This window comes from Hippopotamus amphibius, chromosome 1, assembly GCF_030028045.1.
Source record: "Hippopotamus amphibius kiboko isolate mHipAmp2 chromosome 1, mHipAmp2.hap2, whole genome shotgun sequence".
Lineage (NCBI taxonomy): Eukaryota > Metazoa > Chordata > Mammalia > Artiodactyla > Hippopotamidae > Hippopotamus > Hippopotamus amphibius.
The window spans coordinates 200,105,459-200,125,936 of NC_080186.1; the positions used below are offsets into that span (position 1 = coordinate 200,105,459).

Here is a 20,478-nt window from a genome sequence, read left to right on the forward strand (position 1 = left end):
GTAAATTGTACATTATGATCATGTATATAAGCTGTATTTTATGTATAAGGATGTCCACTCTCGCCACTTTTGCTCAACGTAGTTTTGGAAGTCCTAGCCACAGCTATCAGAGAAGGAAAAAAACTAAAGGAATCCAAATTGGAAAGAAAGAAATAAAACTGTCACTGTTTGCAGATGACATGGTACTGTACATAGAAAATCCTAAAGACTCCACCAGAAAACTACTAGAGCTCATCAATGAATTTGGTAAAGTTGCAGGATACAAAATTAATATTTAAAAATCTACACATATTTATACATTAATACTTAAAAATCTATGCATTTCTATATGCTAACAATAGATTATCAGAAAGAGAAGTTAAGGAAACAATCCCATTTGCTATTGCGTCAAAAAGAATAAAATACCTAGGAATAAACCTACCTATGGAGATAAAAGACCTGTACTTGGAAAACTATAAGACAGTAATGAAAGAAATTGAAGACACACAAACAGATGGAGAGATATACCATATTCTTGGATTGGAAGAATTAATATTGTTAAAATGATCATATCACCCAAGGCAATCTACAGAGTCAGTGCAATCCCTATCAAAATATCAGTAGCATTTTTCACAGAACTAGAACAAATAATTTTAAAATTTATATGGAAACACAAAAGACCCCAAACAGATAAAACAATCTTGAGAAAGAACAGACTGGAGGAATCATACTTCCTGACTTCATTCAGACTATACTACAAAGCTATACTAATCAAAACAGTATGGTACTGGCACAAAAACAGGCACATAGATCAATGGAATAGAATAGAGAGCCCAGAAATAAACCCCACACACTTATACTTAACTAATCTATGACAAAGGAGGCAAAAATATACAATGGAGAAAAGACAGTCTCTTCAATAAGCAGTACTTGGAAAACTGGACATCTACTTGTAAAAGAATGAAATTAGGACATTCCCTAACACCACATACAAAAATAAACTCAAATGGATTAAAGACCTAAATGTAAGACTGGATACTATAAAACTCCTAGAGGAAAGCATAGGCAGAACACTGACATAAATTGCAGCAATATTTTTTTTTTATCAATCTCCTAAAGCAAAGGAAACAAAAGCAAAAATAAACAAATGGGACCTAATTAAACTTAAAAGCTTTTGCACAGCAAAGGAAACCACTGATTAAACGAAAATACAACCTACTGAATGGGAGAAGATGTTTGCAAATGATATGACTGGTAAGGGGTAATATCCAACATATATAAACAGTTCATATAACTCAATATTTTAAAATCCAACAACCTGATTAAAAAATTGGAAGAAGAACTGAACATTTTTCTGAAGAGGAAATGCAGACTGCCAATGGGCACATGAAAAGATGCTCAACATTGCTAGCCATCAAGGAAATGCAAATCAAAACCACGAGATATCATCACACCTGTCAGAATGGCTATCATCAAAAAGAACACAAATAACAGAGCTTCCCTGATGGCGCAGTGGTTAAGAATCTGCCTGCCAATGCAGGGGACGTGTTCAAGCCCTGGTCTGGGAAGATCCCATGTGCCTCAGAGCAGCTAAGCCCACGAGCCACAATTACTGAGCCTGCGCTCTAGAGCCCACCAGCCACAATTACTGAAGCCGGTGAACCTAGAGCCCGAGCTCCAGAAGAGAAGCCACTGCAGTGAGAAGCCTGTGCACTACAACAAAGGGGAGCCCCTGCTTGCCATAACTAGAGAAAGCCTACACACAGCAACAAAGACCCAATGCAACCAAAAATAAAATAAAATAAAAAAATAAATTAAAAAAAAACCACAGATAACAAATGTTGGTGAGGATGTGGAGAAAAAGCAACCTTCCTACACTGTTTTTGGGAATATAAATTGGTGCAGCCACTGTGGAAAACAGTATGGAGATTTCGCAGAAAACTAAAAATAGAACTACCACATGATGCAGCAATTAAGACTATTAGATATATATCCAAAAAAATAAAAAAAAAACACTAATTTGAAAAGAAACATGCACCAATGTTCATTGCAGCATTATTGCCAAGATATGGAAACAACCTAAGTGTCCATCAACAGATGAATGGATAAAGAAGATGTGGTATATGTATACAATGGAATGGTAGCTGTAAAAAAAGAAATTTTTTATGAAAAAACTTTTGCAGTTTGCAGCAACATGGATAGACTTGGAAGGCATTGAATTTAAATACATCAGACAGAGAAAGACAAATACTGTATATTATCACTTATATGTGGAATCTAAAAAATACAACAAACTAGTGGATAAAACAAAAAAGAAGTAGACTCACAGATACAGAAAATGAACTAGTGGTTACCAGTGGGGAGAGGGAAGGGGGAGGGGCAACATAAGGTTAGGGAATAGAAAAAAAGGGGTTATTATGGGATTATGTAAAATCTTGTATGTTAAACTTTTAAAAATTGTAAAGCACTGTCGAATTTAAAGAATTTTTCATTCAATTAAAAAAAAAAAGAAAGCCAGACATCTCAAGTAAATGAATTTAGTGCTTTTCTACCTATGGGAAGATGCAAGAATCTGGGTTCATTGAAAATCATTCCTTTGATATGCACTTTAACTAAAAAAAATTTTTTTTAACTAAATTGTACATTATGTATTAGGTATATATGCTATATTTTATTTAAGAATTTATAGTAAGCTAGGAAAATATTTGTAACAGTTTTGAAAAAGAATTATTCTAACACCATACACAAAAATAAACTCAAAATGGATTAAAGACCTTAATCTAAAGCCAGACACTACAAAACTCTTAGAGGAAAACATTGGAAGAACACTCTTTGACATAACTCACAGCAAGATCTTTTTTGACCCACCTCCTAGAGTAATGGAAATAAAAACAAAAGTAAACAAGTGGGACCTAATGAAACTTCAAAGCTTCTGCACAGCAAAGGAAACTATAAGCAAGACAAAAAGACAACCCTCAGAATGGGAGAAAATATTTGCAAATGAATCAACAGACAAAGGATTAATCTCCAAAATATATAAACAGTTCATGCAGCTCAATATCAAAAAGACAAACAAGCCAATCAAAAAATGGGCAGAAGACCTAAATAGGCACTTCTCCAAAGAAGACATACGGATGTCCAAGAGGCACATGAAAAGCTGCTCAACATCGCTAATTATTAGAGAAATGCAAATCAAAACTACAATGAGGTATTACCTCACACCAGTTAGAATGGGGATCATCAGAAAATCTACAAACAATAAATGCTGGAGAGGGTGTGGAGAAAAGGGAACGCTCTTGCACTGTTGGTGGGAATCTAAATGATACAGCCACTATGGAGAACAGTATGGAGGTTCCTTGCAAAACTAAAAGTAGAACTACCATATGACCCAGCAATCCCACTGCTGGGCATATACCCAGAGAACACCGTAATTCAAAGAGGCACATGCACTCCACCATTCACTGCAGCACTATTTACAATAGCCAGGACATGGAAGCAACTTAAATGTCCATCAACAGATGAATGGATAAAAAACAAGTGGTACATATATACCATGGAATATTACTCAGTTGTACAAAGCAATGAAACTGGGACATTTGTAGAGACATGGATGGACCTAGAGACTGTCATACAGAGTGAAGTGAGTCAGAAAGAGAAAAACAAATATCGTATATTACCACATATATGTGGACTATAGAAGAATGGTACAAATCAACCAGTTTGCAAGGCAGAAATAGAGACACAGATGTAGAGAAGAAACATATGGACACCAAGTGGGGAAAGCAGGGAGGGTTGGGGGGGAATGAACTGGGAGATTGGGATACCAAATAGTACACTCTAAATATATGCAGTTTATTGTATGTGAACTGCATCTCAATAATAGTTCATTAAAAAAAAAAAGACACATACACCCCAGTGTTCATTGCAGCACTGTTTACAATAGCCAGGACATGGAAGCAACCTAAATGTCCATCAACAGATGAATGGATAAAAAACAAGTGGTACATATATATAATGGAATATTACTCAGCTGTAAAAAGCAATGAAACTGGGACATTTGTAGAGACATGGATGGACCTAGAGACTGTCATACAGAGTGAAGTAAGTCAGAAAGAGAAAAACAAATATCGTATGTTAACGCATATATGCAAGATACAGAAAAATGGTACAGATCAACTGGTTTGCAAGGCGGAAATAGAGACACAGATGTAGAGAACAAACATATGGACACCAAGCGGGGGGGTTGGGGTGGGATGAATTGGGAGATTGGGATTACCATATATACATTACTAATAAGAAAAAAAATCAAATTGTACACTTTAAATATACGCAGCTTATTGTATGTCAATTATATCTCAATAAAAGTTCTATAAGAAGATAAAGAATTATTACCTAAGTATTATTACCTAATAATTCTTTATCTTTTTTTATTTTTTTAGAAGGAGATTAAGAGGTACAAACCTTCAGTTATATAATAAGTAATGGGGATGAAGTATACAGCATAAGGAAGCTGATCAGTAACTTTGTATGGAGATGGATGGTTACTAGACTTATTGTGATATTCATTTTATACTGATTGCAAATGTCAAGTTATGTAGTACACCTGAGACTAAGATAATATTATACATCAACTATATTTCACATTTTAAAAAATTTAATAAATAAATAATGCACTGGAGAATCACACATCAGTCACTTTTCAAAGGCTTATTTTCCAGAAAAGAGAACCAATGCAAAAAACATCCAAGATCAGAATGGCTGTTGCTTTAGCCAGGATCAACCGAGGAACGTTAATTCAAGGGTTAAACAGCATATCCAGTTCCTCCAAATCAGTTGCCAAACTTCTGCAGCCTCAGCTTACTTGCAGACTTACAGAGTTAAGGGACATATCTCATCGTCTGCTCAAGGAAGTTAATGCACCAAAGCAACCCCTATATAACATGCAGGTAAGTGAATATTGCATTTGCACAGGATATGGATCTTTTTTTAGGAATTATTTTGAAATTGCATGATCTGAAAAATGAAAATGTATCACATTTGGTTGTCCTAGATGTAAAACAAGAATAGTTGGATAAGAGAAATGAATGGATGGGCCTTTTTTCAGTATAGTATATTCTCTGGTTTAAATAAATGTGAAAGAGGTGAAAGAGGAAGTAATGAGACTTTTTTCTCCCTTGTTATTTGATTGAACTAAATGAAACTATCAATTTCAAATGGTTCAACCTAAATATAAGCATGCAAATGACCAGTTATGTCAAACCTAAAAGAAATTCTACAACAAGCCTTAAAAATGTTTGTGCTTTGTGTTCTTTTCCCCATAACCTTGTTATGTTTCTAAGATAATCTTTGACATAACACATTGAGTATATTTAGCTATAAACTCATTTTGATAGACCTGTCAACATCCAGGTCTGTTTCAAATTACATGTTCTATGTTGTTTTATTGAGGTCCTGTTATATTTTGTTAAAGACAACAGCTCAAAGTTTTTCAGGACTAGTTTCTTTTTTTCTAAACTGTATGGCACAGAACTCTGGGTTTTTCAATCTGGGCATCATTCAGAGCATCCCTTTGTTGAAGGGAGAGTTAAGGCAGAAAGGAGATGTATTAATTCTTATAGTCAAACAGTCCAGAGTTGAGAAGGTTTCAGGCATAGCTGGATATAGGTACTCAAATGATACCTTCAGGATCCTATTTTGTCTCTTTCACTCATCTCTTGACTCTGCTTTCTCTGTGTTGACTCTATTCATAGACTGACTTTCCCCTTGTGGTCACAAGATGATTTGCAGTTGTTCTCAGGGCTACATCCTTCCAGGTTCAATTACAGCAGAAAAGAATGAGTCCTTGACCCAGCATTCCTGGCGAAGTCCTGAGGTTCACTTGAGAGAATGGCTTACCTCTAAACCAGGGAAATGGGGTGCATTGATTGGCCTAGGACTTGATTACCTGTTTCATTCCTAGAGTAGGGGTTGGAGCCCCATCCAGACAACATGACTTAAGAATGGCTAAAGGATGAATCCTCAAACAAAAATCTGCATTGTTTTGAGAAGATGAGAAAATGAATGATGGATGGCTAAAATAAAATATTCATTGTATAGGAATCTCTCTTTAATCAAAGATTTTGACATTTCCAGAAATCGTCAGATATTTCAACTGTGAATTGCCTTAGCATTTATAAAATGCTCCTTTATAATACCTGATGTTTGAGAAAGTAAAAAATGGTTTCTGTTTGTTAACCATTGGATTTCTAAGCATTATAAGGCTTATTCCTATACCTTTAGATCATAAAAAAGAAACAGCTGAACTATATTAAATTCCCACTGAACTATCTTTCTGAATCTAATGTTTTGCTTTGCTGTTTCTTTCCTTGCATTGTTATATCCACAGTTTTCTGTTTTTGTTTTTAAGCTCTTTTTTGGAATATAATTGCTTTACACTCTTATACCAGCTTTTGAGGTACACCAAAGTGAATCAGCTGTATTTATACATATATCCCCATATCCCCTCCCTCCTGCAACTCCCTCCTACCTTCCCTGTCCTGGCCCTCTAAGGCATCACCCATCATCGAGTTGATCTCCCTTTGTTATATAGCAACTTCCCACTAGCTGTTTTACGGTTGGTAGTGTATATATGTCTATGCTACTCTCTCACTTCGTCCCAGCTTCCCCTTTGCCCCCCATCTCCCCCAACCCCGTGTCCTTCAATTTATTCTCTGCATCTGCATCCTTATTCTTGCCCTGTCACTGGGTTCATCAGTACCAGTTTTTTTTTTTTTTTTTTTTTTTAGACTCCATATATATGAGTTAGCATACAGTATTTGTTTTTCTCTTTCTGGCTTACTTCACTCTGTATGACAGACTCTGGGTCTATCCACCTCATTACATATAGCTCCATTTCATTCCTTTTTATGGCTGAGTAATATTCCATTGTATATATGTGCCACATCTTCTTTATCCATTCATCTGTTGATGGATATTTAGGTTGCTTCCATGTCCTGGCTATTGTAAATAGTGCTGCAATGAACATTACGGTACATGTTTCTTTTTGGATTATGGTTTTCTCTGGGTATATGCCCAGTAATGGGATTACTGGATCATATGGTAGTTCTATTTTTAGTTTTTTAAGGAACCTCCAAACTATTTTCCATAGTGGCTGTACCAACTTACATTCCCACCAACAGTGCAGGAGAGTCCCCTTTTCTCCACACTCTTTCAAACATTTATTGTTTCTAGATGTTTTGATGATGGCCATTCTGACCGGTGTGAGGTGATACCTCATGGTGGCTTTGACTTGCATTTCTCTGATGATGAGTGATGTTGAGCATCTTTTCATGTGTTTGTTGGCCATCTGTATGTCTTCTTTGGAGAAATGTCTATTTAGGTCTTCCGCCCATTTGTGGATTGGGTTATTTGCTCTTTTGGTATTAAGCTTCATGAGCTGCTTGTATATTTTGGAGATTAATCCTTTGTCCATTGCTTTGTGGGCAAGTATTTTCTCCCATTCTGAGGGCTGTCTTCTTGTCTTGTTTATGGTTTCTTTCACTGTGCAAAAGCTTTTAAGTTTCATGAGGTCCCATTTGTTTATTCTTGATTTTATTTCCATGATTCTAGGAGGTGGGTCAAAAAGGATCTTGCTTTGATGGATGGTCATAGTTTTCTGCCCATGTTTTCCTCTAGAAGTTTTATAGTGTCTGGCCTTATATTTAGGTCTTTAATCCATTCTGAGTTTATTTTTGTGTATGGTGTTAGGAAGTGTTCTAATTTCATTCTTTTACATGTAGCTGTCCAATTTTCCCAGCACCACTTATTGAAGAGGCTGTCTTTTTTCCATTGTATATTCTTGCCTCCTTTGTCAAAGATAAGGTGCCCATATGTGTTTGGGCTTACCTCTGAGTTCTCTATTCTATTCCATTGATCTTCCTTTTTATTTTTGTGCCAGTACTATACTGTCTTGATCACTGTGGTCTTGTAGTATAGTTTGAAGTCAGGAAGCCTAATTCCACCAACTCCATCTTTCCTTCTCAAGATTGCTTTGGCTATTTGGGGTCTTTTGCGTTTCCATATAAATCATAAGATTTCTTGCTCTAGTTCTGTGAAAAATGCCATTGGTAATTTGATAGGGATTTCATTGAATCTGTAAATTGCTTTGGGTAGGATTGTTTTTGTTTTTTAAAATATTTATTTATTTAGCCATGTGGCAGGCGGGATCTCGGTTCCCTGACCAGAGATTGAACCCGTGTCCCCTGCACTGGAAGCGCAGAATCCTAACTGGTCCGCCAGGGAAGTCCCTACCCACAGTTTTTATATAGAGTTGATATAAGAAGTGTCCCTTGAAGAATATTTCTGTATTTATTATGAAATCATGTTTAAAGACACTATCCATTATTGTTATTCAGAGTCTTTTTTCTCTTTTGCTAAGTTAAAACTGTGAAAGAGCTGAGATTTTACACTATTACAAGCTAACAAGTTAGCCTGCCACAGTTATAGAAATACATACACACACACACACCGTGACAGAAGAGACCAGCAAAAGCAGCAGCCAGAGCAGCATCTTGTGTCAGTTCCCTATGCCTCAGTTCCCACGGGGCAATGTGGTGACAGCCAGATGTTACCTATGCATGTAGTAAGTTGCATCGCAGGAGAGGAACCTTGAAATCAGGAGACATCTTTTTATAGGGATGCTGATGGATCTGCCCAACTTCCAAGAAAGAGGGAAAGAGAGAGAGGGGGAGAGAGAAAGGGAGAGAGAAGCAAATGTCTTTGGAGGGGAAGGAGAAGGTTTTATCTTTAGCCCTGTGAATGTCTTGGGAAGTACACCTCTAGATCTCTCCAAAGGGTTATATTTTCTCTAGCTTGCAAGGCTGTTTGCTGTTTAACCATATCCTTTGCTCAGAAGGCCCAATCTGTACAGGAATGAGAGACATCCATGGAGAATTGTCTCCCAATACTCGTGAAAATTCAGTGGCAGAAAAATAATCTCCCTTTCCAGAGGAATCTATGTTTCCTTCTATCCAGTAGTGAGAACTAAAAAACACAATGTGCTTGCCTTTTGCCTTGACTGACAGTGAGTTTCCACAGATGAATTTAGAGCTCATTTGTGATAACTTATTCCAGGAACCTGAGATGAAGGAACCAGGTAGAAGGACTAAGTGATTTGTCCAGGGTCCATATGCTGGCTGTGACTGTCTCTTTTGACATCAGTTCAGAATCAACACCTATGAAAGACCTTCTTCTTTGCTCTTGTTCCAATTGTCTTAGGATCTAGCTTTAATTTTTAAAATTCTTATCAATAAAATATTTGAAAATATATAAAACAGTTTATCAGAAGTCCCACTCAGCTTTAAACTGGTAGTAATATTTTGCCATATTGCCTTTAGATATCTGTTTTATAAGAAGAAATATAATTAACTATGCTGCGACTCCTTCCTTTTTTTTTCTACCAAAAGTAATCATTATCCTGAAGTTGATGTAAGCATTTCCATGCCTACTTTTATATTTTAACTACATTTATATGCATCTGTCATCCTGTGCATATTTAAAATTTATATAAATGATGTGATACTGTACTTACCCTTCTGAAACATCCTTTCTCACTCAACATTTTTGATATATATAGCTATGGTTCTATGGTTTATTACTTTAACTTCTTTGTGGTATTCCGTTATAAGAAAAAATAATCCACAGTTTATCTGTTACTGAACAGATGCACAATTTAGTTTCCAAGTTTTTTGTATTACAAACAGTGCTTCACTGAACACTCTTGTAAATGACTCTTTGTCCATATGTATGAGACATTTCTCCAGGTATATATCTACCGGGGGGCTTGCTGGGTCATGAGGGATACACATCTTCAGTATTATTAGCTGTTGTCAAAATGCTTTTTAGAATGGCTGCACATTCTTGAGGGGCTTTGTGATTCTTGAATTTGAGGATAATTTCTTCAATTCTGGAAAACTCTTAGCCATTATTTCTTCAAATATTGCCTCTTTCTCATTTTATCTAATTTCTTCTGGAATGCCTACTAAACATACTTTGGACCTTCTCATTTTATTCTTTATGTCCATTTACCTTCTTCATGTTTTCCTTTTCTTTATCTCTTTTTGATATATCCTGAATAATTTCCTCTGATCTGTCGTCCAGTTAACCAGCTGTCTCCAGCTGTATCTGATATGCTCTTTTATTTGTTAAATGTACTTTAAATTTCAAACATTATATTTATCATTTCTAGAAGTTCTAGTTGGTGTCTTCCCTAAAATTTCCACTTTTTTCAAAGTGTCCTTTTATAGGTTTATTTCTTTTTAAGAATCTCTTTATTTTAAACATACTTATGGTCTTTTAAAATATTATTCTTTGAGATTCTGGGGGGATCTAGCTCTATAGGTGCTGAGTCAATTGGCTTCTCAAACTCTTCCCTGTTCTGCAGGGCTGAGATTATAGTGATATAGCTGCTCCTTCTACAGGGGGCCTTAAAAATGGAAAACAGAGAATTTCCTGGTGATTTTTTTATATTCCCAGCAGCAGTACTTACAGAATGCTGCATCTGCTTAGCCTTGTAAGCTGCCTGGCTGAGTGAAGCTTGCAGCTGCTTTAGGCTGCAGTGACCTAGATAATCAGCTTGAATGCTGACTTCAGCCAAGACACGTCAGCTCCCAGACACAGTTGCTGACTTTGGCAGCCCATGCAGGGCCACAGGACCAGGAGCTCTTTCTGTGATAGAATCTTTCTTATTGTGTCATTAGAGGTGTCTGTTTCTGCTTTGTACAGACTGTGTGGAGTGACATAGGCAAGAGATGGGCAAAGTAAAGAAAACTCTTAGCTTCAAAAGTGCCTGTGCTGTAAGTGGATCCCAGTGGACTTGTGCTCCCTTTCCAGGATGAAGGTCAGAGACATATCTAAGTAAAGTTTCTTCCTCACCCCCAACCCGCCAAGATAGACTCCAGTTTGGGGCTTAAACTGTAAACCTCACAAATATCAGGAACTTCTGTAGCCCCTTGATGGGCTTGCCATGAAGCTATCTTGGGTGGTGTAATTCAAGAACTGGGAAAAAAGGACAATTCCTAGAAAGTTGAAGTCTTGAAGACATACTTTTGGAAGTTGGCCAAGAGGTTGGGATATTCGAACTTTTACAGGGCCACCCGATTAAGAGCTCATTCAAGAGCAGTGCTCCACAGGATGTTAATGCTGGGATAAACAAAGTCAGAGAGCTTGCTTTACTGTGGACTGCTGGTAGTCTTTCCTGTGTTCATGAGTATTGGGGGTTGCTAAGCAAAGACATGATCATGTAGCTTTCCCAGACTTACAGGAAACACTTTTTTCTGGACATATAAAAGCAGTCAGTGCTTGTTCCCACACTTATTTGTGAATCACGGTTAGAGTTTCCCCTGTAACTCCCTTGATAGCTCTCATCAAGATGGTTTTGGACAACATAAATTAAGTTGGACCTGGTAATTCGCCGATCTTCAGGTTATCTGTAATTGGATCTCTATTTTCTAAACAGCTTATAGTTTGCTTTTTTTGTGATTTATCTCATTATTAGTAAACATAAGATGAATATAGATATTTCTTTTATGAGACAAGGCAGTCAAAATAATGTGGGAGAATGGAACACGAAATTATGTGAGAGAAATTTAAAGATCAAAATGTTTTTACTGTTGAAGTATCCATGTATCTTATATGTTAATATTACCAAATTCAAAAAATAAATATATGGGTATAATATTGATATCAGGATACTTTTAACTTAAAATGCAAATAAAATTCATGTAACAATAAAGTTGATAAAATTTTTGAAATAGGCCAAGACAGTCTAGACAAAGCCTTCCATCTTCCAAATTTCTCCTGTTTGTTTATCTCAGATTTTACCATACACTTTTCCTGCGCATAGCAAACCAAAAATTAAACAGTGTGGTTTATAATATGAAAAACGTGTATTGCAAGTGAGTCATAAAATGGAAAAATGGCTACTTAGCCAGTAGCCACATAAATTTTGGAGGAAATGTATTTTCTACAGGGGTGATTTATTACAGGAATAGCAAGTATTTATTAAAAGCATTAAAATGGTGAAAAAGCAACCTTTAGGCAATATACAGATTCATCATTCAGAAGCATAACAATATATCAAATACATATTATTTTGAAACTAATCAGTTTTAACTACTTTTAGGTGAAGGACAAAAATCTGAAAAAGATGCAGTGAAACAGAAACAAAGAATAATCTTCCCTGCATGCAGACACCACTTTTATTTTTATTGTGTATGGCCTACCAATTATTGACTATGGACCTTCCACTTACATTCTTATATTCACGAACTCATGAATATTTTACTCTACCAGGAGGCATTCTGTTGGAGTGTATCTGATTTCCTTCTTAACATCTGCTCCCTACTTATATGTTTGTCTCCTTATAGCCTAATAGTGGGATTCAAAGACATGCTATCATTTTGATTCTTTCAGCAAGAGGGAAAGAACAGCAGCTGCTTCATTTCCTGGAAACTCTTTCCAGAAGCCAGGAACTCTGGGAAATTTTCTAGACTGAGTTATGGAGAGAGTGGGCTAAAACTGCCTCCACCTATTCCTATATGTAGGAGTTGTATGGCCTGAAAGGTAGGGAATAAGAAGGGAAGCCCCCCCCCCCCCCCCCATCTCTTAGCTACTAGGCTAGATAGTGTTCTTGGCTTCTGCATTCCATACATCACATGAGAGAAGAAGGGAACTTGTGGTGGGCACTTTTGTTCTTCGTTCAGCAGTGACAGCAGGAAGCAAAAACTAAGTGAAGGACAACAGCACTTAGAACAGGACCTGGTACACAGTGTCATATAAATGTGTGTTCAATAAAATGTTATCACATGTTCTTAAGAAGTACCTTTTAAAAGCCTGCAATATACCATTGGGTGGATATAGCATAATTTACCTAGCCATTCTGCTATTATTGTTTTAGTTTTTCATTGTTATAAATGAGTTTTTAGTGAACACATACATACTATTCTTTCTCATTTGTGTGTATTTTTACTGTGCATTTACATCATTTTATTGCTACAGCCTGTAGCTTTTGGGAGTTATTGAAGCCTCTTAGTGGCTTGGCTCTTACTTCAGAGGAGCATGGCTAACTAACACTTCACTGCTGAATGGGAAGGGAATGTTTTTCCTAATGTCATCATTTCATATCCTTATAGCTTAAGGCTACAGCGATAGCATATAAGAGAGTATAGGTCCCTTAATCTGAATATATTATACTATTACCTTAAACTGAATATATTTTTACTGCTATGTTGAAGCAGGGACACCTTCTAGAAGCTAGAAACATCTGAGAGACAAATTCTTTATTGGTATAAACCTCTACATATCAAAAAGCATGCTGGATATGAGCACAGAGTATTTCCTGAAGCTTAATGAGCATCTAAGGTTAATGCTTGCCTTCAGCATTTCCAAGTAGGTCATTAATCTCCAGGAAATGCTTGGTATTTTGATTGCTGTTTGCTTAATTGAAGAGGTGAATAATTTAGTAAAGGATGACTACATGAATTTGGACAAAGACTGTTTTTCTAACAGGCACAGCGGCACCCCCTAGTGAGCACATTTGGTAAATGTAAAAATGTTAAAGTATCAGTAATTCAGGTTTTGGAAATGCAAGATTTTGGATAGATTTGCCACAGGTTTTAATTAGCAATAGAAAGTATCTTTTTGTAAAGGAGAAAAACAATATGTTTTCAGGATGTGAGAAAACTCAGATCTAAAGTAAATGACTTTATAAATATTTGAATTCTCATTTTATAATAACATTGTAAAATTTAACATTGTAATGTTGAAAATTTGTTGTTTTAATAAGAAAACTCTTCTTTTTCAGGTCAGAAAGGGATCTTTGTTTGAAATCATTTCTTTCCCAGCAAAGACTGCTTTAACTGGCATAATGTACGCTTCATATGCAGCACTCATTTATTTGGTAAGTTAAGAAAATTATTAGAATCTAGGAATAAATATACTTATGTAAAGATATACTGTATAGTCCATCCATAAACCAAGGTATTATTCTCTTGTTACACAAAATAATTTTACATTAAAAAATTACATTTCTAAGGAGCCAAGTCAATCCACCAAAAACTAAACTGCATAAATAACTAAAATTATTTTATTTTTTATAAAATTTATTACTATTCGGCCAAAACATTTTGGTTTTGCTTTCATTTAGCTACAGTTGTTTTGTTTCAGCCACTGTGCAATGGTTGGTTAAAGTTCAGTATTCTGTCTTTTGAATTACAAAAGTGTTCATTAAAAACCATGACAAAAATATAAACAATTTTATAAAGGGTTATTTTCTTTCAATCCATTGCCATTTATACTTACCTTTAATTTTTTAAAAAATGTACAACATACAAAGAGAAAAGTACACACCTTGATGAATTATCAGAAAATCTGTTAATCTATTTACCACACAGGTCAAGTGACAAAACATTATATGATCATTCTAGAAGCCTCTTTCTTGCCTCCCTCACGATCACTAACCTCTTCTGTAAGGACAACCACTATTTTGACTGCTGGTACCACTGTCAGTTTGGTTTGAGTTGTATATAAATGAAATCACATGCTATATGTTCTTTCGTATTTGTTTTGTTTTGCTCAACATTATCATTGTGAGATTCATTTGTTGCCTATAGAGTAGGCTGTTTATTGTCTTTGCTGTGTAGTATTCCATTGATTGAATATATAACTATCCATTCTATTGTTGAATATTTAGATTATTTACAACTTTGGCTATTGTGAATAAGGTTGCTATAAATATTCTTGTATATATGTTTTAGTGAAATTGTTGGACTGTAGAATTTGCATATGTTCATCTCTAGTAGATATTGCCAAAGTTTTCCAAAATGGTTATTTTTAAGATTTTTGTTTTTTGATGTGGATCATTTTTAAAGTCTTTATTGAATTTGTTATAGTACTGCTTCTGTTTTATGTTTGGGTTTTTTGGCCACAAGGCATGTGGGATCTTAACTCCCCAATCAGGGATCAAACCTGTACCCCCTGAATTGGAAGGCAAAGTCTTAACCATTGGACCACCAGGGAAGTCCTTCCAGAATGGTTTTTTGTTTTTCTTGTTTTTTTTTTAAATAAATTTATTTATTTATTTATTTTATTGGCTGTGTTGGGTCTTTTTTGCTTTGCACGGGCTTTCTTTTTAGTTGCCGTGAGTAGGGGCTGCTCTTCGTTGTGGTGTGTGGGCTTCTCATTGCCGTGGCTTCTCTTGTTGTGGAGCACGGGCTCTCGGCGCGTGGGCTTCAGTAGTTGCAGCACATGGGCTCAATAGTTGTGGCTCACGGGCTCTAAAGCACAGGCTCAATAGTTGTGGTGCACGGGCTTAGTTGCTCCTCTGCATGTGGGATCTTCCTGGACCAGGGATCGAACCCGTGTTCCCTGCATTGGCAGGCAGATTCTTAACCACTGCGCCACCTAGGAAGCCCCTTCCAGAATGGTTTTAACAGTTCACTCAAGGAGATGATGAATCCAGGTTGTTCTGTGTCATCACTGGCACTTGGTATTGTCAATCTTTCCCAGTATAGCCATTGTTGTGGGTATATAGTACTATCATATTGTGGTTTTAATTTACATTTCTTGATTATTAATAAGATTGAATACTTTTATACATTAATTGGACATTTTGATTTCCTTTTTTGTTAATTTCTGTTAGTCTCTTTTCATTTTCCCCCTTGGAGTTGTCCATCCTTTTATTATCAATTTGTGCTTTAAACTATATTATTGGAATAAGCCCTTTTTGGGTTGAATATGGGCAGATTTCTTTTATTTTTTGACTAGGCTTTCACTTTTAGCAGTGTCTTTTAAAACAAAAGTTCTTAATTTTAATGTAGTCCAATTTATTAATCTTCTTTATGTTAAGTGCTTTTTTATGTCTTAATTAGGGAATCTTGCTACCTATATCCTAGGTCATGAAACTACTCCCTCTGTTATATCCTAAGAGCTTTGTTATTTTGCCTTTCACTTTTAGATTTATAATACATCTAGAATTGGTATGAGGTAAGGGTCAAATTTTTCCTCTTTGGGTATCCAGTTGATCCAACTCAATTTATAGGGGAGATAAAAAACCCTTTTCCTATTGCCCCAGAACAGCTCTTTGTAAATAAAACAAATGTCCTTATATATGTAGGTCTGTTTATATTCTCTCTGTTCTAGTCAGTTGATCTGTTTGTCTATTCTTACACCAATTCAACACTGTATTATTTATAGGGTCTTTACAATAAGTCTTGATAACTGGTAGAATAAGTTCTCCTTCCAAGTTATGAACATGGTATATTCCTCTGTTTATTTAGATCTCCTTTAATTTCTCTTAATAATTTTATGGCTTTTTTGTCAGAGGTCTTTTACATATTTGTTAATTTTTTTGATCATATTGAAACACACAACAATAAAGGCTAAATTTTCCCCATAATCCATAGATTCAGTGCAGTCCCAATTAAAATCTGAGCAGGTGTGTATGTGTACATTGACTAGTTTATTCTAAAATTTACAGGGAAATGCAAAGGGTAAAGAATATCTGAGACATCCTTGAAAAAAAAAAACAAAGTAAAAGAACTTATTTTTAAACATATTTACAGTTTTAAAAATCTCTGAATTTATCAAATAAATATTTGACAAGTGTTTTAGATTTTTGAGAAATGCTCGGTTATCTTAAATGTGAATCTCACACAAAATTGACGCAAATATATTGCAGAGAATGGGTGGGATGAAATGGCTGTGGTGAAACTAAAACGAACTAGGTTAAAAACCAAAATTACTCTAATTTTTCAAAGGCTTTTGAGATCATCCTACATGATCTGTCATGCTGTAAACTTTCTAAGTAAGTAATAGAAACAAATTTTGGTGACCTCTGATAATTGGCCATATATGCATCCAAGACCTAGGAGGGGTCAGAGCTAGAATTGTTTTGAAAGCATATAACGTATATGTTGGAAGTTAATGCCTATGAGTGGAACTATGCCAAGTGAAAAGAGTAGAAAGTCGACAGAAATATGAAGAACAGCTTACATTTAAGGTGAGCTAAGAAGAAATCCATGAAGGAGACAAAGGACCATTAATTAGAAAAGTAGGAAGAGAATCAGGAGAAACACTGTCAAGAAAATAGAGACTCAGGAAGTTGTGACTGGTTAAGTGTCACATAGAAGCAGAAAAAGTCAAGTCAAATGAAGATCTGAAAGGTGTCCATTAGATCTAGTAGTAAAGATGTTGGATCAACCATCTTGAGAACTATTTCAGTGGTGCGATGGGATAAGGAAGACAGAAATAGCAGGAAAAGTGAAGTTGAGATGATAAAACAGAAACCATGAATGTAGGCCCTGGTTTGACCAAGAAAAGAGTGTTTATCAGTCAAGAGGGAAACAGGACCACAGGGATTTTTTTAGTTTTAAATTTTAGGATAGAAGACACTTGAGCATGTTACAGGTTGCAGGGGAGGAGCTAGTCAAGAACGAGAGGTTGAAGAGGCAGGGAATAATTGCTAGACAAAATGGTAGAGTATTGGTTAAAAGCAAAGATAGATACTGACCTTGATCAAGACCCTTCATTTTCTGAGACTTGGACAGAATTGATTAGAATGGGCACGGATAAAATGTTGTAAATGAGGGAAGAAGAAATGTATCAAATAGGATAGGGCTTCCCAACCTTTTTTCACAGCAGGGCATACAAAGAAAATGATCATATTTGTGATAAATGCCTAAAGCTGTTTGCAGCTGGAAGTGATGGACCTCAAGGTTTATAGCTTTAGATTTGGATATATTCGGATACAACTAACAAAAAATACCTGAGAGTACCTTAATCAATACAGACATTTAAATATCTCACTTAATTAGAAGTCTAGAGTTAATCAGTTCCTGGGTTTGCACAGTGGGTCTACAGTGTCTTCATGGATCCAGGGCCTTTCCATCTTTCTCTTCTGCTATCTTGTTTGTTGTTGTTTTTAATAGGTGTTTTTTTTTTTAACATTTATTTATTATTTAATTTATTTATTTGGCTGCGTTGGGTTTTCGTTGCTGTGTGGGCTTTCTCTAGTTGCAGCTAGTGGGGGCTGCTCTTCATTGTGGTGCTCTGGCTTCTCAGTGTGGTGGCTTCTCGTTGCGGAGCATGGGCTCTAGGCGTGCAAGCTTCAGTAGTTGCAGCAAGTGGGCTCAGTAGTTGTGGCTCATGGGCTGTAAAGCACAGGCTCGGTAGTTGTGGCGCACAGGCTTAGTTGCTCTGTGGCACGTGGGATCTTCCCAGACCAGGGCTTGAATCCCTGTTCCCTGCATTGGCAGGAGGACTCTTAACCACTGCGCCACCAGGGAAGTCCCGTTTGTTTTTGTCCCTTAGGTTTATTGCCTCATGCTCAGGCCTTACATCATCGATATCAGTGTCCAAAGCAAGAAGGAGGAGATAGTAGAGGCAAGAGACAGAGTCTTTCTTTTATATAAAAAGGAGGAAAATCTTATCCAAAAATCCTTCCTGTCTTTCTCTGCAGCAGACATATTTTATTTCGTTGGCCAGAACAGGGTCACATTTCCACACAGTAATGCAAGAAAGTGAAGGGAAGCATCTGTTGTCCACCCCCATTCTATAGTGGGAGACAGGCAAGAAAAGAGGAGGCAGGGAGGTCAGGAGGAAAGAGGCTGTTCAAGCCAGCCTGTTCAGTCCTTTCTCTGTTACCCTCTTTAGGACACCACAGCCTATTACATCACCTTGGAGGTACCTCTCTGGTAAAATAAGCTAGTTTAGGTGTTTTCGTATTTTGTAGATTTTATTATTCTTGTTGCTTGCCTTAAATACTTGGCATCATCATCTTCATCAGGAAACTTATAGGATAGGTTTAACACTTATAATTCTTAGTGATTCTCAATTTTTGAAGTAATTTTTCTCTATGTGTTTTGTTTTGACACCCTTAATGTACTGAGTGGCATTTTTTGAGGGACAGTGGATCACAAGTTTGTTTAGAAATCATTGATCCATTAACTTACTAAATTCTTACCAAAATGTTTATGTCCTTCCAATTAATTGTACACAACTGGTATAAGCAAAGTCTGGGGGAAAAAAGTAAAAACAAAAAACCTACTTTGAGATATTAACATGTTTGAGGACAAATTCCATCTCTCAGAAAATGTTTCATTTACTTAAATCAGGAGAATAAAGGAATGTCTCATTTAATTAAATCAGAGAATAAAGATGTAAAACATCTAATGAATTGGGGGAAAATGTAAAGCATACTAAGTTTTAATTTTCTTTCTAGATTATGGTATATTTATAATAAGGAATCAATCTCTTCATGTTTATCATGTGCCAGGGATACTTCAAAGAGTTTCTTCATTAGAATATACATATAGATTAATGACTTTATGTTAAACATTTTATTGGATTTTTATCTGTAAGTTTAATAGCTAAAAAAGAAACCTTACTTAAATTTTTTAAAAATTTTTTATTATTAGACAGTCTGTGTTAATGCTGTGCTGGAGAAGGTAATAAAAATTTTCCAAGAAGAAGAATCCATAAGAGAGGAAAGTGAAAATTTTAGAAAAGCCTTTTCTGAGCCTGTGCTTTCTGAGCCTCTGTTTCCTGAAGGTAAAATCAAAGCAAAACCTTACAGGTCATTACCAGAGAAGCCAGACAATGTTTCGGATTGCCCCAAACTTCCTGCTAACAGGTTGACTAATAAGATCCAGGTTTTACATTCTGTGTTTGACCAGTCAAATGAAATAAATGAATGAGCAAATCTGAACTTAAATATCACTGAACAGAGCTTAAGAGTTATCTAATGACATTTCGTCTGACAAAACTAGGAAACTAGTTTTCATATTCTGACTGCTCTTGCTTTGAAAAAAAACAAACAAACAAACGGGGAGGGGGGGACCACTGCTAAAATGTCATCCTCAAGTATTGATATGGTAGAGAAAATAAAATGAATCAATGTCGAATATATATATGACTATGTGATTTTTTTAATGAACAAGAAAATGTACTCTTTGGTGGGTTAGACTGTATGTTATGGTTTATAATGTGGGCATGTTTATAATACATTTGTTTTTATCAAAGACTTGTTTAGAGTATTTTTCCAATTATTTATCTGGGAGGGAAAAAAACCGTCCCTATTAAAATGCTTCATATCTTTTTCAGAGATAATAAAAGGATATATATTTTCTATTTAAAGGCTGCACAGTTTGAGTGTGCCTATTATCAGTTATTTTAAAACTCACATCTGTAAAGTTATGAAGAACCTGCAATTCATAGATGTAAATGTATAAAACAAAATATTGTTTATAACTCTGATGAGGTCTGTATATGAGAACAGGAAATGACATGACTTTTTCATTTCTACATCTAGAGGAACAAATTAAGAACCAGAAACCAAGTCCATATTACTCATTGTTGCCACTGGATCCTGAGAAAAAATGCTTCTGTGATTGGTCCGGGCAAACCAGGGTCATGATTTTGCCTGCAGGAGGTACTCTGGTTTCTTCCATGCATTTTAAATTCTGG

The 20,478-nt window shown here is 35.8% G+C and overlaps 1 protein-coding gene across 1 annotated transcript in view; it reads left to right on the top strand.

Moving 5' to 3' along the window:
• Nucleotides 1-19,912, top strand: part of SPATA9 (spermatogenesis associated 9) — a 29,618-nt gene extending 9,706 nt beyond the window's left edge. Inside the window, exons 3-5 of the mRNA XM_057739019.1 lie at nt 4,698-4,925; nt 13,820-13,915; nt 19,431-19,912. Coding sequence (XP_057595002.1) covers nt 4,698-4,925; nt 13,820-13,915; nt 19,431-19,709 — 603 coding nt within the window. The 3' untranslated portion in view covers nt 19,710-19,912. The remainder of the gene's footprint in view (nt 1-4,697; nt 4,926-13,819; nt 13,916-19,430) is intronic.
• The last annotated feature ends 566 nt before the right edge of the window (nt 19,913-20,478 follow it).